General features: G+C 36.1%; 1 protein-coding gene across 1 annotated transcript; it reads left to right on the top strand.

Moving 5' to 3' along the window:
* Nucleotides 1-9900: 9900 nt before the first annotated feature.
* On the top strand, nucleotides 9901-15756 carry LOC115921350 (protein NLRC5-like). Its single transcript, XM_030978751.1, has 3 exons — nucleotides 9901-10024; nucleotides 10872-12580; nucleotides 15739-15756. Exons 1-3 carry the CDS (start codon nucleotides 9901-9903, stop codon nucleotides 15754-15756), a joined length of 1851 nt encoding a protein of 616 aa, XP_030834611.1.
* Nucleotides 15757-25246: the final 9490 nt, after the last annotated feature.

Here is a 25246-nt window from a genome sequence, read left to right as displayed (position 1 = left end):
TATTTACCAAAATTTTGGGAGCAATTATGAAAAAATGCACCTTCTAATATCACTTCTCCTTAGACGCCTGTACAAAATCTGGTAAACAATTTCTTTTTTCTCCGAAGTTACAAAAATAGATTTAGCTCCTTTTGGAATTGAACTCTTCACATGTATAATCAAGTACAATCTAAATTAACTTGTGAATTTGTTACCAGAAATGACCCAGATGTTAAGAGCCATCATCAGCAGACTTGATAGAACTCAATATGATAGTTGAGAACTAGCTTTGTCTGGTAAGGGGGTATGTCATAGGCCTGAGTTATCATTGTAAAATTTTATCTGACATGGATTGTTGTTAATAAATTTAGAGCTACATCCAGTTCTAGATACATTGTATTAAAATCCATCTGAGATAATATTTTCCAAGATTTCCTTCACACCATTCCAGTGTACGGTATATGTAAATATGCTTCTGTAATTTTAAAATACATGTCTCTTTTGACAATGTAACATGCCTAAGTTATCAGTGTGATGTTGAATTTGAAATGAATGATTGTTTGTACATGTTTAACGACACGCTCCAGTACTACGGAAATATTTTTCAGGATTTTCTTTACATCATTCCAGTGTACATGTATATATGTTAGTGACTATAATATATGATACATGTTTATTCTAATTGTATTCATTACTGGATTTCAATAATTTTGATTATACAAGGAATTTTTTTGCATCATTATGATTATGATTATGCAATGGTGCCATACATGTGTATTTTGAACCTGTATATGTTAATTTCCATACTTGCCTTGTAAATACTTTTTATATTTTAGTAAGTTTGCATTCCTGATTGGCTTATAAGATACAAACGTAGGTATACTCTTATGAGCATTATGTTACCTTGACTTTTGATCACCATCCTCTTCTGATTAAGTGATGTCATTTTTATAATCCACTCTGATTTTCATAAAAGACAATGTAAATTGCTCAGATCTGTGAATTTATTCTGAATTATGTCATTCAAAAGATTGATGTACTTAACAGGTCTTTCTATGTTTATTGGATGATGATGAATTACTGAAACAAAGTTTGCAGTGCCTTTAGATATTTCAACACTTTGATGTACAAAGGAGTTGCTGTTTGATGATGGTGTATTTGTTAGTGAGTATCCTTTAAGCTGAAATGGTGTCATGTGACACTCAATATTTTGCATGATATAACGCGTGCAAAAGCGATTTAGACTCTTCTTTACGCGTACCCATTGTTTACATTGTCTCAGCTGCGCGCATCTAATCGAGAGGGCATAACTCCGAAGATTCACAAATACTCACAATTTCATGTAACAAATATTGCATGCATTTTATCATTCATTATAACATGTATTCACCTCCAAATTCAAAATTCCCCTAGTGCCGTTTTATTTCATTCTCGGCCTATTGCCTCAGTGAAACATACGATCACGCAGGAAATTATGATATTTTGTTTGGTTCATATATACATACTTGTATACATATATATATATATATTGGTAAACTATGCTAATGTGATTACTTAATGAAGATGTAATCATATGATAATTAGATATACATCTTTTGTTTATTTTTGTCTATAAATTTTAGCACACGTTTTCCTACAATCTCAGAAAAATGTATGATTATAAGACTTCAAGTACTTTCATGAAAATGTAAAAAGGTTGATAGTAAATATAATACATGTTAATGATATAACTATTTTTGATAGATGTGGGTTAGCAATATATATCTGCTGCACCAATGTTTATACTTCATTATTGATGTGTATTATCTTGAAAGCATTGTTCTGTAATTCCCTCATACAAAGTGTTTTACCCTACAACCTAATCTGCTACTATGCAAACGCTATTAATGCTACTAGGAATCTGTTAGAACGTCAAAGAAAGGTAGCAAAGCGCATCATAGCAGTCGATTTACCATCAATCGAAGATCTGGACCAGAATAATGTCCTTTCTTATGTGAAACAGATTAATGCAGGACCCCTCGCATTCACTGAGTGAAAACTTCAACTTTAACAGATCAGGAATACACATGTGTGCACCATGAACTCAACATGCATGTTTCTGAAGATCCTTTGTCCCTGACTCTATCCATCTGTTTAACCCCAAAGCAAGACGACTTCACCATCACGAAGTTACCTTGTAAATGTACAACAGTGTACAGATTTGTCATCTGTTAACCTTTCTCCTATCTCCCTCTCTCTCTCTTTCTTTCTCCTATCTCTCTCTCTGCCTCTCTCTCCCTTTCTCCTCTTTCTCTCGCTCTCTCTCTCCCTCAGTTTCTCTCTCTCTCTCTTTTTCTTTTCTATATCTCTCTTTATCTTCTATATATCCCTCTCTCTCTCTTCTCTCCCCTGTATCTTTGCTAAAATTCCTACCTGTGCACTTATATTGCCAATACATAGATTTCATACATGTATCTAAAGTATCAATAATCAATTAAGCCACAAATTGTACTGGATTGTCTAAACACAATATGATCTAGCCCCAGTATACCAATGGCACTGAATGTAATATTTTGATAAATGATATTGGATAAGTAATAGCATGCAGTAAGTATGTAGATTAGTAACTCCGATCAATAATACAAATAATAATGATTATAATAATGATAAGTTCATTTTGTTGATAACCTTTCTGATGGAATTGATAGTAAGGATGATGATATAACTCAAGTACTTTGTATATTATGTATGTATATGTTTATATGTGTATGTTTATATTGTATTACTTGTACCAACCAGTGGAAATCAAATTTCCTGATATGTACATTAAATCATATACGTATACTTTATACTAATATGCCATAAGAAGTCATGATTCTAAGGTGAATACAAAAGGAAGATTTAAATATACCTTCTGTATCTCTTTGTCCGATGTGAAATCTAGGAGAGACATGGGAAAACGAAGAGGGAGGGATAGTAGGATGAAGAGAGATAGAGAGAAGGGGGGCTAGGGAGGAAGAGAGAGGGAGAGAGGGAGAGAGATGAGAGAAACAGATACAAATATAAACGTTAAAAGGGAGTGAACTAGAGAGAAAAAGGGAGATGCTAATAAAAAGAAAATAACAATTTAAAGAGTCGAGTTAGAGATGAGATATTTTGAGACACATTGAAGAGTAGAGATATGAAGACGGATGATGACGGAAGAGGAGCTTGGAGGGGGGGGGGCAAAATAGAGATAGATACCGGGATAAATGAATGGTACGGCGGTGGGTGATGGAAGGAGCACGAGAAAAGGTAATAGGGTGATAAAAAGAGATAAGAAACATTTATGATTGGAGAGATCGCGAGACTGAGAGGAAATGGAAGTAAAGAATTAGGGAGATATACCGGGACATAAATAAACAGAAATATGGAGGAATGGGACATGACCAAGAGAAAGATCGTTCTGGTCAAACTCTCCAGCCATTATCAGTGGCGGATCCAGGGGGTGGGGGCCTGGATCCCCTTCCCTGGCAAAAAAAACAACAGGTAAAAACACCCTTTTTTGTTTAAAAAAAAAGAGGTTGGGTTCCCTCCCCTGGCGCTCAAAGGGGGGGGGGGGGGTGGATGTTGAGTTTTAAAAAAATAGCACTGTCTTCCAAATTGAGCAAAAACAAAAAACAAAAACAAAATTAATGCTCACTACCCCTCCCCCCCCCCATCCATTTTTTAATCTTACCTTTTGTTTTCTGTGTGTGGACAGGTCAGAATGTAAATATACAGACCAAGATTGGGCAGTAAAACTTGTTTTAAAGGCACTTTGGTGTCTTTTTTCAGGATAGTGTTATACCTCCTTCCTGATATACAATGATTATATAGTTTTATAATGTACAACTAGAGTTCTTCCGGCTTCTGACAAAATTTGGGGCCTAAGGGGGGAAATGTTACCCCAATTCTTAGGGGCCATCTGACACCCCATCCCGACGGAAATTGTAAGTTGTGTATGTTGTGTAATATCCAGTCATATACAGTGCGTCTCAGAAAAAACGAAACCGAGAATTATCGATGTTTTATCATAAATTAATCGCAATTACAATTAATAAATGACACATTTTTGTAAAGCTTTATAGATCCTCCTCTTTCATTTGATGCATATTTCACGCATGAGTGATTAAAAACAATTTGAAGAGAGGAAACCAAAAGATCATTTGACGGGCGATATCTGAATATCAAAGAGAGAATAAAATTTCTAGGAAGTTCAATTTCTGCCCTTTCATATAACACCTCAATCAGAAAAAATGAGCCAGGACTAACAAAGTTCTGTTTTTTTTTAATTAATGCTTGCATTTCCATAATTTGATTAAACGAGTTCGTTTTCACTGGCTCCTTTCCGTTGCAACAAACAAAGTTGACAAAAGACTTAACTCCGTTTCGTTGACGATCAGCCATGCACATGCATCAAATCTTTCGTCTTCTTTGTTTACCTGGGAGGTATCATCACTCAATCAGGAAAATGTACAGAGGACATACAGAACAGGATTGGAAAAGCCCCATGGGTGCTGTTCAAAATCTTCACAGCATATTGACAGCCAAAGACATTAGAGGGGTTACAACGCTTGAACCATATGAGGTACTCATCCTTATGTATGGATCAGAAACGTGAACACTGAAAAGGGGAGATGGGAACAGGCTCCTTACCTCTGAAATGATCTGCCTTCAAAAAATTTGGGTGTAACCAGACAAGATGAAATACGAAATACAACAATTCGGGAGACTCTAGGACTGGATAAAAACATTCTGGACAGAATAGCACCACCAAGAACAAAAGTCTGCGATTCTTTGGCCACGTTACCAAGGATGAGACCATTACGCTTCCCAAAGATACTCCTGACTTCTAATATTCATGGTGATAGACCCCGGGGCAGATTAGCCTAGAAATGGTTAGATTGTGTAAAGGCTGATTGTGCTACCAGATGTCTAGGATCCCTTACAGAAACTACCAGAACATCAGGTCATGAGGCAGAAGCCATCACACACCCCTCAGATGATGTGGAAGGTTTAGGTCAAGGTAGGTCAATTGAATTGAATTTAATTGAACAGAATTGGTTTATTAGAAAACAACAACATGACATGCAGCTCGAGGCTGATTTTGTCTGTTTTTACAGAGTAATCAAATATTTATATCATAATAAAAACATCAAATTACAAAAGAAATTACAAAAACAACAATAATAACATCACAAAGCAATATTATAAAAGACTCTGAAAAAAAATCATTAAAAACAGTCCTCTGTGCCCAGATTTCAATAATTTTTTTATCAATAACAAGCGCCAAATGGTTGGAACAATTTTTTTCCTAGGCAATCATATGCAAGAATTTCAGTAGCTTATTTCAGATATTCTACCTTGTCCCTCAAAATATAAATACGTGTTATGAACCATGCAGGGTCCCAATGTAAGCCTGCTGTTATTCACATTCATATCATTTTATTCATGAAGTGCACCGGTGCCTATCAATTGTCATATTTTGTTCTCTTCTTCCTATCTATACTTCTGTATTGTATGCATGTTGCTATGGCAATTACAAATATACAAACAGACGCCATCTTGATTGCATCTGACGCACACATTACGGTTAGGTGTTGATGGATTCTTCTTCGCACAACGTTTTAATTATCGAAGGAGTGTCTACGTGGTGTGCTGTGGGAACGTACATCACAAAGGTTAGAATAGCAGCTTATACGTGAATATTGGGTGATATATATTGTGTGTTGCTTTGATGGAATATGAATAATGAGGGATTTTAAACTAGGAATTAGGATAAGAATGTAAGAGGAGAAACGATTGTATATTGCTAGACTATGTAGTACCGGATATATTTTCAAGTAGGTGAGAGGACGTGCTAGAGGCAAACAGCAGAAAATTCATTTTAAGGAAATAATGTCGAAAACAATCATATTCAAAAAGTAACTTCTATCCAGAACGAAACAGAAATACAACGCCAGAGAAATATTTTGATTTCTTAAATACTTCTAGTGAGAATTCTAATATGAACCAACATAAAAATAGCTTGTCTAATAAAGAATCGTCTGCGCTGAAAGGTTTGAAGAAACCTAACCCCGACAAATAATTTTACTTGTTCTGAGATATTTATTATATTCTTGCCCATTAATCTTCAAGATTCCCCACCTAGGTGAGGTAAATGGGTACCTGGCAGGAATTAATTCCTTGAAATGCTAGAGCGTCGTAATGGCAGCCATGCTAAAGCCGGGCTAATCATTTCCAAAGCTCTTTGGAAGTGCATAGAGAGGTTATAATGTGATATGCGCTATACAAGAACCGAATATTATTATTATAAAGCGAAAATAATGTATACAGTTTCTAAGCACGACATGGGCATCGCCATTTTCTTGATAGAGTGACGTACTACGTGAAGTCGTATATCAAGTAAATGTATTCAAATATATTAATGCTTCCTTCCCAGGTGTGTTTGGTGATTAAGCATTTCATTCACCTGCTATTATTCTTTGTACTACAATCGCCAGAACACAAATTGCATAAATTAGTGGGTGCTGTTCAGTGTGTGCGGGCACTGCACTGAATCCAATGACCGGGGTAATAGTATATTTGTAAAGCGCTTAAAGACATTGTATGAAGCGCTTTATAAAAGCTAAATATCATTATTATTATCATGTTTGAAATAGATATTTCAACTGCCATATTTTAGTATTTTTAAATGATATAGCTACACTTGTTCCCCTGTTATATATTTTTCCCCACATACAATTTTTATCTTCTCAGCTATGATCTTTCCTCATTGAAAATCAAAGTTTTGTTATCGATTTAAAATTTCTTTCCAACTAAAGTTTGGTGCATTATAATACAATTACAACTTCACCCGGAAATCACTTATAAGTCACATTTCAAGAAAATGGCTGCGCCTATGCCATGCTAAAAGGCATTTCATCATGCTAAGAATATTTTCATTTATCTTGTACATTTTCGTAAGGAATATTTTACATCAAAGGGCAGGTATACATCTCATTTTTCAGAATACCTACATGCACTTATTATATGGGGTGAGATTTCCTTTAAAGTAATTTACGATATTTTGCAAAATCTACATACGGATATTTCATTTTAAATGGATGTGTCGGGCGAGAAGATACCGATCCTAGATATAAATGTAATGAACATATTATTATGGAAAATTAAATGGAAAATTGAATATACATTATAAAGTAACTGACACTCATCAGTATTTGCATTTTGACTCCTGTTATCCACGCCATATACGTACAAAAATGAATATACCATATAGTCTGGCAAGAAGAATTTGTACAATTGTATCGAATACATATATTGTATACATTGTGACGGCCGAGCCTTTCTAGAAGCTTGTAGATTTCTTGTAGATTTTTGCCCAAAAGTGTTTAAAATTTGCCCCAGCATAGGATATTTTGGGACTGTTTTAGCATCTTTTTACCGATGGTTTTTGGACTATAATTAAGGTGATTTCATACATGCCTATACTTAGGATCTGAGTCTGAAGGTAAGCAAGTCTCGTTGGCTGATGCTAAAAGAAGTGAACTGATGGTCTCTAAAATTTGTATGCTACAAAATATCAGTAATGTCATGCTTTCCATAACTTTAGTTTGTTTATGTTCACATATTTTGTATTACAATGAGCGCATCCATTCACGTTGAGTGTATTTCCTTTAATATTATGCACTATTATATTTATTTGGCATCTCGCCTAGATGCACCAATATTGTTATTGTTCATTGGCTCGTTCGTTCGCTCTGTATACGATGACTTCTGTGTAATGCTGTCTCTACTTGTACATACATGTACTTTTTCGTTCTCCGAGTCTCTTTTTATCGAAATCGATGTTCCGGATACTAAAAATATAATCATGGGCATTGTATATAGACCTCCAGGTTCTAATTCAACTAATTTCCTAGTTTACCTTACAGATTTACTAATGAATCCACTTTTCGTGAACATAACCTTTTCATAATGGGAGATTTTAATATTGATATTTTAAAGCATAATAACAACAATATATCCCATGAATATCTTGAAATATTATTGACTGCCTCATTCTTGTCTTTGATATCGAAACCAACTCGAATGGCAAATCATTCCGCCACCCTTATTGATAATGCTTTTTGCAATACTCTTCAAACCCCCAGACTCTTCTGTAATTCTGTCCGATATAACAGATCATTTTCCTATTATGTCACATTTTAACCTTAGGCACTCATTAAATAATATTCACAGACCATCAAGGCGGAGACCTAACCATGAAAAAATTGCCAGTCTTGGCGTTTCTTTAGACTCTGCTGACCGGTCGTGTGATTACGATATTAATGACGTAAATTTATCTGTTGATAATTTCCTTAACATATTCCACAATCAATTAGATAAATCACATTCCTAATGTTAAAAGACAAAGGAACTACCTACAAAAAATCACCGAGATTTCCATGAATTTCTAAATCACTTTTACTTTCAAATAACGGAAAAACAACTTTTACTATGAATTTAAAATGAAAGGCACTGAACAAGCAAAGGCTAGATACACCAGATATAAAAAATATTTTAACTAAAGCTCTTCAGCAAGGCGGAGGAATTCAATTGCGTGGTAAAAGAAACCCGGGCGCGTTGAATGACAACTACAAAAAACAAAATCACAAAATTATTGTTTTCTGTCCAAAACCTTAAGCTATTATAAGCCTGGTTTGAGATATAGTGAATTGAAACTCTCATGGATCTTTATTCCATCCGTTTTATGTTCGTAATTTAGATATTTCTTAATATTTTTTCAGGTAATGTTGCCTATGTCATCACCATTTTCCGGGAAATACACTTCTGTCGAAAAAGAAGGACATCTTACACCATGGATGGATTCTGCCTTCTCTATCTGCTCATGATCCTCTTGATGAGATCTGGTGACGTTGAAACCAATCCAGGTCCTAACACTGCAGAAAGGTATGCATATTCGGCTTCGAATCAACGGTCGGGTCATCACGTCCGATCGGATGGTTGCGTTACATGACCTTTCGTGAAACAAAACATGTAAAGATGCATGCTCAGGATGCGATCTTTTGTAGATTCGCCGTAGGGTTTTCACAAAGTGTGGGTTAAATTAGCTAGTCCACCCTCTGGACTGTTGTGCACGATTTCGCTATCGTCTGGTTGAGTGCAGACCCCATAGCACACACACACACACACACGCATACGCACATGCAGAATAGTCGTACTCCCACAACATTTTTTTCGGGGAAAGTGAATCACTGGAGTATGAGCGCGGTAAGATGACTACGCCATCTGTTGGTTATGTGAGGGGGTTGCGCATCAATAAAAATCGTCCAGGACGTGGACTAGGGTTAAATTGGACCGAACATTCATAGATGAGAGGGGTTTATTTCACAAACATTAGCCTCCAACATTGTTGTGAATAAAAGGGGCATGTTTTCACAAGAGGTCTGGTCACTCCACCACCCAATCCGACGCGATGACCCGAACATTTGAAGTAAGCCGATTACATAGACTATGATTGATACAGATAATAATTATGATGATGATGATGATGATGATATTGATAATGATGATGATGATAATCATCATTATCATCATCATAAATTCTAGTAATGGTAATAATGTAAACGTTATTATTATTATCATTCAAAGTGGTAGTAATTACTTTTTTTAAATTTTTATATTATCATTATTACTATCACCATCATTATTGTCTAACTAATATCATATCGTTCTCAATTGATTAATTATTCATTTTACAGTACTGTCAGTGAAATGGAGTTCCTGAAACTGGCCCAGGACATCGCTCCATCTTACTACGAGGCTGTAGGGATATCTCTAAGGATCCCGTATGCTCAGCTACAGACAATCCTGATTCAGAAGTCAAATAACTATACCAACGCTTTTTTGCACGTATTTATGACATGGAATGTCAAGCAGCAACCTCCACACTCAAACAGACGACAGCTTTTGGCAGACGCACTTCGAGAGATTGACTTGGGTGGCCTATCAGACAGATTACTCAATGAACCAAACACCACAGGTAAACAGATACTAATTCTAGAAAAAAAATCATAGAGGTCAGTTCATGAAATTACAGGTATTAGCCTCGTCATTGCGATATCTCAATAACCACAAGAGGCGTGAACATCTAACTTAATGATAATATTTATTACCATAGGAAGGTGATGGAGGTCCAATTAAATTAATGATCATGGTTTTAGCCCCATTGTTTCAATGTCTCTGGAACGGTTTGAGCCATCAATTTCAAATTTAGTATTAGTATACATCACCATATTAAAACTGATTATATTTTGGGCTAAGAAGGTCAAAGGTCAGCAAAATGAAATTATTATCACCATATCAAAAACCACTTTAAGCTATTTTAGCTGGGAAAAAATAAATATGGTATGGGTCACCATAGGGAGACAAGTGATTAGATTTTGCATGGTCAGGTATTTATTTATGTACTTTATATATAGGCTTTTTGTTCTCATTGTGATATTTGAAGATTGATCCGAGCCCTGATCTTGAGTTTAGGCAGAGGCATACTAGAGATGGCGTCATATTTGTCTTGTTTTCAAAATAAGAAGCGTGATTGTCAGGGAAAGTTGCATCGCTGAAATGTTCTAGGACAAATTATTCCAGTGATACTCATCTACAATAACATGTTCATGTCTATACAAATTACTCAGATTTTAAATGCCCTTACAATTGAATGCAGTCATATACATGTATCAAAATTCAAACATGTAGGACTGTGTGTCTTTTACTTGCACCTTAATTGTCTTGTGTCACACTATTATCCCAGCCCATTACAATCCTTTCAAATGTATCAAAATATTTGTATGTGTAACTATGTGAATATAAATTATCGATGTATTTTTTAGGAGGGCCATCAAGACTGCTCGAATCACAGACGAAACCTCCCTCAGCTGAATCCCAGACCAAACCACTTTCTCCTGAACTGGTTGAGCGGTGTACACAGGATTTCAAGTTCAAGTATAGGTCAACTCTCTGTAAGATCAGAACTGATCCTCTCAATCCTGCTTCCACTGTGCAGTTTAAAGACATGTATACTAATCTCGTCTTAAAAGAAGAACATGGGACAGATAAGCAAATGCTAGGTTACAATGATATCCTTGATCTCGAAGTCAATGGAGAGTTTCCCAAGCGGATCATGGTTCAGGGAGAGGCAGGGGCTGGAAAAACTACATTTTGTGCTAAGATTGCCTGGGACTGGATTGAAGGGAAATATTTCAGTCACTTTGTGTGGGTCTTAATTGTTCCTCTACGTGAATTCAAGCAACACACTATTGGCAAGATTGCAAAGTCTTATCTGGCCAAAAACAATCCAGCAACTGTTTCTCAAATTACTGAGTACATCCGGTCAAATCCTGACAAGGTATTCATTGCATTCGATGGGCTAGACGAAGTCGGTAGCAAAATCATGAAGACAGAATTTTGTGAATCACAGCCTACTGATCAAACGCAACTTCAGCCATCACAGCCAAGTGTCACCCCCTCAGAGGCATGTGGAAGCTCATCTGAGACTGATGATATTAGACTTGTAGATATTCTTTGTTCAGATCAACTTGCCTCTTGCCCAGTCTTGGTGACCACTCGCCCATGGAGAGCAGTAGAGATTAGATCAGATGGTGATCTAATGAAACTCTACACATTCATTCATATTGAGGGTTTCAACAGAAAGAATTTGTCAGTTTACATTCACAAATACTTTCCAAAGAATGAGGATAAAGCAAATCGGCTCATCCAGTTCACGAGTGAGAATGATGTCATATCTGAAAACATGGCCCATTATCCAATATATGTAGCCATGTTGTGTCTTATGTGGAAAGAACGTGACAAGCAAAAACTAAAGGAAATGAAATCACTGAAATCTTTTTCTCAGATATTCAAAGAAATTATTGCCTTTCTAAAAGAACATTATGCTCAGAAAGAGGTGAAGAAAGTAGGCAGCCCCTCACTTCATGCCTATTTGAAAAAGATTGATGAGCTCCTTGGACCGATTGCCAAACAGGCCCTCAATGGTCTGCTAGAAAATACATTTGTATTCGGTGAAGATGATTTCGAAATATGCCAAGAATCCAAGGACATTGCCTGTCGGGTCGGGATTTTGTCTCAGGAGGACAAGATTCCTGCTGACATGGATACACACGAGAGGAATTCTCATGTTCAATTGCCAGTCTTCTTCCCTCACAAACTGTTCCAGGAGTACATGGCTGGAGTCCATCTTGCTTCCCTGTATGAAACAGATCGTAATGAATTCAACAGGCTGATTGAGCAAGTGGTGCTCCGAAGAAAGAAGAAGTTTAAGTATCTCCTATACTTCACTGTGTCACAGAACAAAAGTATTGCAACCCATGTAATGAACTCTATGCTTCAGAGACTAAACGGGGATATGATATTCATAGGTGAAGCGTTGCGGTTCATTTTTGATGTAGCCTTTGAGAGTCAGGACTCAGATGTAGCAGCCTTGGTGAAGGACAGGGTTTTATCAGAGAAGATTGAGCTGGTCATATCCAAATACATGACAGCACACACTGTAGCAGGTTATGCATTCATTGGACCACATATGGTATGTTTCATCATATTTTGATAAACAAAATTAGTTCATCCATTTTTGAACAAGTTCTTAGATTTACTTTTTTTCATTTTGTTTACGTTGCAACAGTATGATTATGGAATGGTGCATAAAGGAGGTTTGAACAGAAACGATTTGGAAACTAGAACCACAATCGTAGAACGATATGCATGCATTAATGCCCGTATTTCTATTTCTTTGAGCAGATAAATAAAGCAATTTATATGATCTTACATACATAACACGCAACAAGACACAAGTCCTTACGCACGTACATATATGATTTTCCATATACTTTGACCTACATGGCCTTTTAAAAATATTTATAAGGTGTTTTATTTTCTCAATACCAGAGGCAGTACATATAATCGAAATCATGCAATTTACATCTTACTAACTTGACATCGCATTCAGAATAATCAAAATAAAATTCAAAACTATAATTCTTAACTAACGTCAATTGCTAAACAAAACAACTCTTTCATACATTTCCTTATTCGTTTAAAACAATAATAGTAATAATAAGAATGGTAAATTGCTTAGTCATTTCATGTTAATTTTTTGCTTCTTTCAAAAATGCTTTATCTGTTGAATTAAACAAAAATTAATAAATGCTTGAACATGAAATATTATAGTCTGTCAAAATATTGTTTTAATTTTTTTTTTTTTTTAAATACAGTACTACATCTGAAAAGAGAAAAACTGCCCCAGAGAGAAAGATAAAGATAAAAAACAACCAAAAAACAACCAAAAACAACCCCCCCCCCAAAAAAAAAGAAGTAAAAAAACAAAACAACAAACAACAAACAAACAAACAATCAAACAAATAACCAAACTCAAAAATAGAGCAAATAAAGACTGCTGGGATAGAGGGCTGGAATTTTTTTTTTTTAAAGTTCATTTGTATTACACAAAACTTTCCAAGGTCTCCCATTTTTTAAAATGAATTGAAAGAGTATCCCTTTCCATTGCAAGTGTTTTTTCCTCTTTCCTATTTTCGAGAAATTAATCTTTTACTTCATTTACATTTGGAGGCTTCCCCTTCTCTCTGCTATTAAAAATCATCAATTTAATCAAAATCAGAATGTGGTTTAGTAAATTGCTCTGTTTTCATATTACTCCCAATTATTCCAATATGAATTTCTTTCCAAGACAGTTTCTTTAGAAATGGTAAATTGAGTTTATCAGCACATTTTTCCCATAATCTTGTTATTATATTACATTAAAAAAATACATGTTGATAGGTTCCTCCAATATATTGCAATACGAACACAAATCGTTTGTACGAAAATTCAATTAATGCAAACGATGGTTTGTATAAACTATTCGATGCAAAAGTTTAAACTGAAATTTTCTCATTTTACTGTTTAATTTGCACAACCTTGGTTGAACAAAAATCTTTTCCACTTCTTTAGTTGTAATATTATAAAGTTCCATTAAGTTATGAAATGCTGAGCTGATAGTGCAATCGATACATTGTATTGCTGGATATAAAATGGCGTCCAGAAAGTCCCGTTCGATAAAGTTGAAAATCCTGCTATGAGATGACCTGCGTTTGACCACCCTGAATATATTTGCAAAATTTCAAGATAAAGAAAAATCGGGAAGGGGGCAAAAATCAGTATGAAAATTGACGCCATAGCAAGTGTGTTCCAAATCGTGACCTGCTTTATTTTCTTTGTGGACATTTCAAAGGGCATTTTATTGCAGTCATTTTGACCGCATTGTCATCCACACCAATGTACTACAAGCATGTCACGCATTGCCATGTGATGCATAACAAATTCAGCATTTATGACGATAAATTTGTGATGACATCATGAAATTTGAAGAAAAAAAAACTTGGCAGACAATAGTCAAGTAGGTTGATACACATGTCTGCCAGGTTTCATAGACCTACGTATAAAGTGTTTCGCAAATTGGGCGCAAGTTTAGGTTATTTCGGAAATTTTCTGAAAAATAAGGTTTTCGAGAGCAATTTTTTCAATGACGTTGCTGCTAAAAAAGGCAATATCTTTAAGTATCTATATCCAAAGAAGGGTACTGATTAAGCCAGGCGTGATGGAGCTATGCACACAAACACAACCATTTCCATAACTTTAGAAGGTGCTATTTATATCATCCATGGGTGACAATTGGTGAGTAAAATTCAAAAAGAACATGTGCAATGCCAAGATAAATATGCCGTAAAAAAATTCGACAGAGAGGGGCCTTGAGTCATGCATTATGGCTCAAGGCATGGGAACACAGAGGATTGTTTTATGCTGGGGACCGGGGTAAAATGCAATAATTATTGAAAATTTATTGCATTTTCTGTTTTTATTTATCTATGGAAACTGCCCCCTACCCTAGCCCCCGCTACAGTCATGGTTCAGTGACAAAGCAATGGCCTCGTAACTGTGAGGCCCCAGGATCAAAACCGTGTCGACGTGCTGTATTAGTGCCCTTTTATGGGGCATTAATCCTCATTACTGTCATTTATGACTTAAGGGCGTAGGTCCCCTAGTTGATAAGCATAGTAGCATACACATGCTTTAGCAGTCACGCGAAACACACATTGGCAAATTATTATTATTACAAAGGAATCTATCTGATATACTTGGCCCTGTCTAAAATTGGTGCTATTGATATAAATCATTGCAGCACAGTTTGAATTTGATAGCAGTTGTAACTAGGGCATGTGCAACTCTTAGCATATAACAGGCAATGTAGCTTTATAACTGGAGATTGATTGGAGGACTATGATTACTGTAGATCAGTTCATCTTCTGCTTCACTCTCACCTGCTGAGACCGAATATATATTGCTCAGGGGATATCAACATTTTGCTTCTTTTCTTCTTGCAAGCCTTAATTTGTTCTCCTTATCCAACCTTTTAATTTAGTGACAGTGTTCCTAATTAACGTAAATGATTAAGAGATCACCAGATGGTGTGAATATGCAAAAACAAAAAATGTAAGTCATCTCTTTTGCAGCCTGTTCTTAGACCTATACTCTCCTTTTATTTTGTTTAAGGATTCTCTGTTTAGTAAATGGTATGCTATGGCGAGTTCTTTCTTCTGTTGTAAAAAAGGAGTTTGATATGAAATTTTGTGGCAATAGTTCTTCAGCCTGTAACCATATAATCTCCTTTTCCCCTCTTACTCTCTGTAGTTTAAGAAGCGCATCTAGGGCAACCGCTCATGTACGTTACACATTTATATGCCCAACATCCGAGTGAACATCTATATTCTTTATCACATCAGTAATCACTTTGTCATTTTATCCAGGTTGAACTCGACATTAGGAGAGATTGTGGACCTGCTACGTCACTTGATGTGGCACAGATAATATGCTCCTCACCATCCTTAAAGAAAGTTTTCCTTCAAGGTGCATACCATCATTGTTTATTTGCAACACTTGCAAGGAAAGGAAGAGAATTAAAGGTGAGCGGTTCATCCACGATTGTGCTATACATGTGTATGTGAAAGTGTTTAATTTATTTCCATTCCATCATCATCTCTATCTCTTTTCTTTTCTTTTGTACATTTTACTTTTCTGTAATTCCTTAAAAGTTCAATATACAAATGATGCACAGCTTTGAGTGCGTCGGTAGGGATTGTGTGCACAAGGTACCTTTGAATGGTTTTAGACCAAATTCAAAGGTACCGCGTGCACACAATTCCACCGACCCACGAATAAAACCAGTGCATCATCTGTTTTATAAGATGGGGCCCCAAAAATTGTCAAAAATACAAAATTCTGTTATTTTACAGATTTACCGGATGCATGGCAAAATCATGCGTCCGGTAATTACCGGACGCATGATTTTTAACTTATCATGAAATATTTTTTTTTTAATTTTTTTTTTTAACAGATTATAATTATAAAAAAAAAACGAAAAACAAATAATTATCACCAAAAAAAAAAATTATCAAAAAAATCATTAAAAAAAAAAAATTATATATAAAAAAAAAAGAGAATTATTTATCCAAAAAAAGGATATCGGTGGTATCGATCGCCGATATCGCGTGCATCCAGTGAAAAATAATTACATGGTAATTGACCAATCAGATTGCAGGGATTCTTCTACCCATCTTATAATATATGCTGGTTCTTTTGACAGAAGAATATACATGTTGTATATCAATGGTATTTTGATTAAGGTTACCACATGGTGTTACCAAAAGGCTTTAAGCGTGAATATACTTACCACGGAAACCTACAGTTTGGGCGGGGAGCACCATGTGGTATGCTTATACGACTTGAATGCTATGATAAAAACCCTTTTTAGAAAGACTTTTCTTTTTCTAGTAGGCTTATTTAATTTCAAATTGCAGTGTTTTGCAGCATGATCAGTGAGAAAAGATGACATTTCCAGAGCACTAATCAGCTCTTCATCATCAGTGCGCGTAATGACAAAATCTATAATGTGACCAGTCTCGTGTGTTGACTTATTTACATACTGTTTCAAGTTGAAAGACTCAAGTAAGTCACAAAACTTCTTGTTCTCTAGATTTGCAGAATCATCCCAATGGATGTTAAAATCACCTACAATAATTAACTTGTTTGAAGCTGACAGCAAGGGTGTAAGGAAACTAGAGAATTCTTCAAGAAACACATTAAAACTAACTTTATTATTTTGAGTGTATGGTGGTCGATAGAGGACTACAAGCTTAATAGGGGATTTTGTTCCTTTAAATTTCACACAGACACACATACTCTCAAAACTTGATGCAGCATTTTGCATCTGTATCAGTTTACTTTCAATAGAAGAATGGTGTATTATGGCAACTCCCCCACCACTGGGAATGGAGCGAGGTACATGAATAAGGTCAAAACCTGGAGGGGTTAAATCACCAATTGTCTTTCTATGTATTTCTGTATATGTTAACCGAGTCTCAGTTAGATACATGATGTCAATATCAAATTCAATCAGATGATCTATAAAAATATCTGTATTTATTACAAACTGATCTTGTGTTTCCTACACAGAGTCTGGCATTCGTTAGACTTAGAGCATGGAGCAGTGTCTGCTACCACTACAGGCGTGGGTGCATCCACAGAGGAAAGTGGACAGTTTTCATGACACACAATGGCAGTTTCTCTGTTTTTCTTTGCCTAGGCCCCACCTTTTCTGCCACGGTAGCCACGCCATGTAGGTTTACATGACCACCTAAAACCAAGGGAACATATCATTGCCCAAAAATCATGAGGAAGACTATTGAAACAATTTAACTCTAAAAGATTGTCTCTTTTATACACAAACTGACCAATGCTAGGTGTTAAGTTTACATTATAATCTTGAGTTACATGTATCTTCATCACCCCTCTTATATTACTGGGGTTGGCCTGGGTTATATTTAACATAAACACTCTGGGGCTCGAACGGCGAGTAAAAACAGACATTTTGGGAAAATTCTGCCGGTATCCGGCCGGCTCCCGTCCAGTTCCTACGGGCGCCGGGACATCTTTTAAGCCGTACGGGCGCCGTTATGCTGAGTTGGCTGTTCCCAATTCTCCGGGCACCGGACGGTGGCCGGACGGGGCCCTCGCGATTTTTTCCTGTTAATTCTCAATGTACAACGCAGCTCTGAATACAGAGGCGCGGATGTGAGAGGACACACAGTTCAAGGCACCGCACGGCAGCCCGTGGGGCACCGTACTGGCGCCTTGACGACCCCGATCGGGCTCCGGGAGGCATGGGGTGCACCTGTTCATCGAATTTTCACCGGCCACCTCCCGGGCGCAGCAGAATATGTGACCACACATGCCCTAGAAATGAAAATCGGAAGGGTCCCGTATGGTCTCTAAAATCCACGACAAGCCGCCGGGTAGGGAAAATCATACGGGCCCAGGTGCATATGTGACCTAGGCATAAGGGTGAACATCCCCACCGAGAAGCAAGAGAGATATTCTCGTTGTCGCACATGAGTTACTATATTACAAAAATGCATTTTCCAACAAACTGGTATTTAAAGGTGAAATTCAAAGAAAATCACAAATATGTCAACTAATGTATCACTAGAAACTGGTAAGCTAACAGATGGCCACCGTACAAGTTCTAGGTCGACTACATATCGGGTGTTTTATAAAAATACAAATACAACCACCTCCATAGCAGCTGGGATATACGAGAGATTCGCCAGAAATATAACGATGTTTTAATGACGTCACAATATGGACCAATACTGCCCAAGCAGACGACATCTCATAAAGAATGAACATAATTGCAAAGCTATTATTTTTTCAAATTATAATGAGTTTAGTGTATATAAAAGTAATGGCATGTCAAACCATTCAAAAGGGGATATGACCCGATTCTGATAACTAAAAATCTTTTGCTTGTAAATACACAGGATAGGGGTTAATTAACAATCAAAGAAACCAGACTTTCAAATTGAAAAACCCCCGGAAGGATACTAAGGACGGCATTTGTTCCCTCTTGAAACGCCGAACATACCGCGGTGTGTGCAGCTGAATATACAATGGCGTCTTATCACTATGAATATGACTGACAAAGAAAGCGGACAAAATATACAGTTCCTCAGGTAAACAAAGGAACATCCCTTCACTGCTATTATGTAAAAATGTGTAGAACAGGTGTCACATGCATATTCACCTTTTTACATAATAGCAGTGAAGAGATGTTCCTTTGTCTACCTGAGGAACTGTATATTTTGTTCGCTTTCTTTGTCTGTCATGTTCATAGTGTATTTTGTTTACAAGCGACAGACTCCTTTATTTTTGTATCGCTGCATTTGTCATCAAAATAAAACCATGCGCGGGGTTTAGAGTGAGGGAATAGATTATGAATTTAGCCTGACGGTAGTGAAGTAAGAGAAAGAACTCAAGAGAAGATGAAACACAGGCACTGAAAATGTGTGAGATGTCATGGGACATCGTCTGCTTGTGCAAATCATGTCCATACTGTGATCTCACACATCTCAGCAGCGTATTGAAGCGTTTTGTAATTTATAATAATCATTACTTCGTATGTTTCCAAGCATTGAATTTTGATAACCTTGTCGAATCAAAGTTTCAACTTTGCAATAATGAAAATAAAGTTAGTTTTTTAAATCAATGAATATCTACTTTAAGAGCTCCTCCTGACAACCAGGCATTCTTCTTACAAAAGATGAAGCAAATCCCTTTAGAGTCGGGATAAGGCAAAAACTAGAAGAATGTGCAGCTCCATTGTGATCATGGAGCTGCTGCAACATTCCATTCAAATCTGGTCTAGAGTACTCACATGCTAGAATTACTACATACCTTTAAAGCCCCACTGTCCTACGTGTAGCTACTTGCTCCCTCTTTATAGAAAACTTCCCCAATCGGTGCCTGTTGATCCCTCATGATCCTCTTTTCTGATGTTAGTTGAGAGCTGAGTTAATGAGATAGCCACCTGTCAGTGACCTCGCTGTGTGGTCTAATCCCTTCTGGCCCAGTAGTATTGACGGTATTTAATGAAGTACATGTGTTAAGATGTCTACCATACTTTTAGTACACACAGCAAGGAAGCCCCAAAAGAAGATTAAGAAAAGATCATCCAAACAGCAACAAAATTGCCCAACCTCAGTCTAGTTGAATCTTTGGCACATAAGAACTTGACACTTGAAACACAACACTCATCCAATAAGAAGATATAGAGTTAATTCAAATAAATTCAGAGAAGGTTGTGCAATTAAGCTGCCTCTGAGCGCAAAGCCCATTCTCACTGATTCTCACCCATTCTCAAAGATGAGCTGCTTAACTATTATCAAACAATGCAGGTCTTGAATCTCAAGCTTTCTTTTGTGAAATGTTTCACACCATTCTCATCACATCACCTATTAACAGAAACACCATGTTCTATGCCAAACTTGACTGAATTTGTTTTATTAGTATTTATTAGGTGGTCTGTCAACGACAGATCACCTATTGATTTCGCTAGAATTTTCTTTCTTTCTTTCTTTCTTTCTTTATTAGGTGGTCTGTCAACGACAGATCACCTATTGATTTCGTTAGAATTTTCTTTCTTTCTTTATTCTTTATTCTTTATTTTTATTTCTTCCGTACACTTTTTTGTCCACACGTTCATTCGAAATCGACATGGTCAATTTCCTTCAAATTTCTGTCAGTCATCAAGCCCTATGATTTCAAGTCAAATCAACTTTTTCAAGGTCACTAAGTCATCGTGACGTCGTCCAGGCGCCATTTTGTAAACATCAGGTCATTATCATATCTCGATAACGAGTCATCAAAAATAAACCATATTTGGTATACATCAACTTCAGGTCAAAGGTCAACTAAAAATGCCAACAATTTTTACGCGCGCACCTTGACGCGCACGTACGCGCGCATTAAAATTTTAAAATGGTCAAATTCGTTCCAAATTAATTTTGCATACGTTTCAGGCCATTTTAAGCATTTTCAAAATTTGCGCGCGCGTCCTGACATTTTGCAACATAGAATCGCCAATTTTTTTCTGTTATCATATTTATTACATTTTTCCAAGCATTTTGATACCTTGTTTACCTGTTTCCGACCAGTAATACCGCAATTAGCGGCTGTCAAAGTTGAACGCACGCGCCGACCTGCGCTATCTGTATCCACAATACATGGGCAAAAAAATGCCTATACAAAATTCATTTTAACTCGTCAGAATTGATAGATAACCCCCAATTTCTTTCATATTTAAATAGATTATGAGTTGGAGGTATGATTTCATGTCTCATTTGACCCTCAATTAACTCATGACGTCATCATAATGGCCTCCGAACTCAAAACTTCAATTTGCATATTATGACGTCAGCAGATTTTTGGAAAATTGATTGTATCTCTGTAAATATTGATCAATTTTCTTTCAAATTTTGATATGTTCTACCTGAGAATATTCTCTACAAACACAGTCACCGCGATATTTCATTTTGACAATGGTATCATGGCGTATTTTTGCGATTAAAGGAGGCATGTCAATTTTTCACATTTTGCGTGTATTCTCTATGGGACATGACTTTTTCTCAAAACTGGATTCTACATTCTTGTCTTTCGTGAGCAATATCTCCGTCGTTTGATCTTCGTTTACGCTGAGTTTTGAGTATGTTGTAGCTGAGAAAATATGCTATCGTAAGGGTGCCCTTTATTTTTCGATGAGATGCCGGGATCATGCTCATATTTCACTTACAAAGTGGGATTTGAGATTTCCATTTTTCGTTTACGTGTAATCTCTATGGGAAATGTTTTGGTATATCGGTAACGCACTTGACTTCCGACCTCGAGGTCCCTGGTTCGAGTCCGGGCGTCTCCAACAATTTTTTTCTTCACTTTTTTTTTCTTTTTGACCTTTCACTGTACCATCTCCTTTGAATATTAAAACACGTACAATCGCAAATAATGTAATAAACAACCATATTTCCTTTATTATTCCCCTATTATCACTTGATCCAATACTTTTCGCGTGTAATCCTTATAGGAGATGACTTTTTCTCAAATCTGGATTCTACATTCTTGTCTTTTGCGAGCAATATCGCCGTTATTTCGGCTTGATTTTTGTTGATTTTTGAGTATGTTGTAGCTGAGACTATATGCTATCTAAATGTTCTCTCATTTTTTTCAGTCTGATGTCATCATGGTCTGTTGATGATAATCATCAACATCATCATGATCATCATCATCATCATCGTCATCACAATTACTATCAAGATCATCATCATCATGATCATCATGACGATCATCATTGTTTACATGTCTATATAACTTCTCCCTTTCTCAAGATAATAAATATTATAATCTATCATAAGACTTGAAGACAGACCACCTTATTCGTCCTCGTGACGAATTAAATTCTAGTTTTAATTCCATTCGCTTGATACATCAGGATAGCAAGTGTATATTCATGAGTATTAATTTCAGTATTAGTAGGAGTAGGTCTTATCAGTGCAAACAGGTTAGAAGCCCTATAAAGAATACATATAGAATCTTTTCTAAATCCCTCTTACTGAATAATCCTCTCCATAGAAACTTTAGTCTGTTCTTTTTCTCAATAGACAAGAATTGTTTGTTTGGTTTTATTTCCGCGTTTAAAAAGAAAAAAACTGAAATTACAAAAATTCAAACTCAAATTACAAAAATTCAAACAATAACAAGTGCAAAGAACGAAATGTTTACAAAAGTAATTAAATAGAAAATCAGAAACAATAATATCATACAATAAACATATACGAAGCATACAAATAAGATTTTTTTCCAGTAAATTAGAGAGGTAATTTAGAACACAAGAGACCGCCATCGTGAGCGGTTAGGCTGGAGATGGATGTAAGCCCGAGAATTGAATTTGAAAATAAAATCTATTCATAATTTTTGCTCGATATATAATTATGAATACAACTTTGTAAATAATGGAATTTGTGTTAAAAAAAAGAAACCTCTCCTTATAAACTTTAGTGTGTTCTTTTTCTCAATAAACAAGAATTGAACTTGGAAAAAAGTATTCAATCATTTTTGTTGAGAATGTTATTATATATATATATACAACTATGTCATTAATGTTATCTGTGTGAAATGTAAGAATACAGTCAGAAATTAGTAAATGAAACATTTGCATGTATAGACTTGGTGTTTAAATATATTCACAAACAATGCAGGTCCAGACTCTCAAGCTTGAAGATCTCAAGTGTCCCACACCAGCTTCATCACATCACTTAGCAAAAGCACTGTGTTCTATGCGAAACCTTACTTACCTGAAACTCTTTGAAGGGGATCTCCATGAGGAGTTCTACACTTCATTGAAAGCAAATGCATCATCCATACAGGTACGTGTTTCCTAATGTAAATTTCATGGCGGATCATTGATAGACAAAAAGAGCAGAAATGGTTTCATGGGGCACATAATTATTTATGTATTTTTTTTCCAAACACCTTTCTTTTATAAAGATGATGTAGCATGACGAGACTACGTGTCTTTCCTGTGGCCTGACTCGGGGCCAGTCAAGTCCATTTGTTTATGTGCAGTTGTACAAAAGAAGTCGTTGATGGCGTTAACCAGTATCTGCCATGCTCCCCCTTAAGGCCATTCACTTGATGTATCGGAATAGTCATGAAACATGAAATAAAAGCAAACTACACTAAATAGTCTTAAGCTGATTCAGTTGAAATTGAAATGTGTATAAGATTGAAATTATTTTGTCCAATAATCAATTTCTCACCTTTTCCCAGTTTGATTTTTTTTAATGTGTCTTATAGGTTTTGAGGAACCAATTTTGACAAAAGCTTGAATTTATCAAACTGTAACAAATCAACAAACCTTCTGAATAAGGGGTCGTGTGCACATGAAATCCAGAGTTATGAATACCTTTATAATGATAATAGCAAATGCATATTTATGGTACTATTAATTTCAGTGTTATTAGGAGTAGGTACTATCAATGCAAACAGGTTGGAAGCCCTTTAAAAAATGATATAGAATTATGTTTTAAAAAAACCTCCCCCTATATACTTTAGTGCTGTCTTTTTCTCAATAAACAAGAATTGAACTGGGAAAAAAAATTCAATCATTTTTGTTGAGAATTTTTTTATGAATACAACTATGTAATTAGTGTAATCTGTGTGAAATAGTTATTCAAATATTTGCATGTATAGACTTGGTGTTTAAATATATTCACAAACAATGCAGGTCCAGACTCTCAAGCTTGATGATCTCGAGTGTCCCACACCAGCCTCATCACATCACCTAGCAGAAGCACTGTGCTCTATGCCAAACCTGACTTACCTGAAACTCTTTGGAGAGGATCTCCATGAGGAATTCTACACTGCATTGAAAGCAAAGGCATCATCCATACAAGTATGTGTTTCCTAATGTAAATTTCATGGCGGATCATTGATAGACAAAAAGAGCAGAAATGGTTTCATGGTGCACATTTATATATGTATTTTTTTCTAAACACCTTTTTTTAAAAGAAGGTGTAGCATGACGAGACTACGTGTCTTTCCCGTGGCCTGACTAGGGGCCAATCATATCCATTCGTTTACGTCCAGTTGTCCAAAAGAAGTCGTTGATGACGTTAACCAGTAATCGCCATGCTACACCCCCTTTAATGACATTTACTTGATATATCGGAATAGTCATAAAACATGAAATAAAAGCAAACTACACTTAAGCTGATTCAGTTGAAATGGAAGTGTGTATAAGATTGAAATTATTTTGTTCAATTATCAATTTCTCACCTTTTCTAAGTTTGATTTATTTTTTTAATGTGTCTTATAGGTTTTGAGGAACCAATTTTGACAAAGGTTTGAATTAATTAAACTGTAACAAATCAACAAACCTTCTGAATAAGGGGTCGTGTGCACATGAAATCCAGAGTTATGAATACCTTTATAATGATAACCGGGCATGGTGGCTCAGTCGTTAGAGCGCCCGCCTCATGAACGGGAGGTCGTGGGTTCGAACCCCGGCCGAGTCATACCAAAGACTTATAACAATGGGACCTTCTGCCTTCTAGCTAGGCGCTCAGCATATTAGATTGGAGAAGGGTAGTAATAACATATTATGTTATGCAGGGCCCGCTGGAAGAACAGTTTCATAACTGAAGTGGCTACCCTGGGTAAATAAAAGTTATTATTATTATTATTATTATTATAATAGCAAATGCATATTTCTGGTACTATTAATTTCAGTGTTATTAGGAGTAGGTACTATCAA

Source organism: Strongylocentrotus purpuratus, unplaced genomic scaffold (genome assembly GCF_000002235.5).
Source record: "Strongylocentrotus purpuratus isolate Spur 01 unplaced genomic scaffold, Spur_5.0 spur5_scaffold_1, whole genome shotgun sequence".
Lineage (NCBI taxonomy): Eukaryota > Metazoa > Echinodermata > Echinoidea > Camarodonta > Strongylocentrotidae > Strongylocentrotus > Strongylocentrotus purpuratus.
Note: the sequence above shows the minus strand (reverse complement) of the source record. Positions and strands in the feature narration are given on the sequence as shown.

Coding starts and splice junctions, on each gene's coding strand:
- LOC115921350 (XM_030978751.1), top strand. CDS start 9,901: ATGACATGGAATGTCAAGCAGCAACCTCCACACTCAAACAGACGACAG. Junction 10,025..10,871: donor CAATGAACCAAACACCACAG/GTAAACAGATAC, acceptor TGTATTTTTTAG/GAGGGCCATCAAGACTGCTC.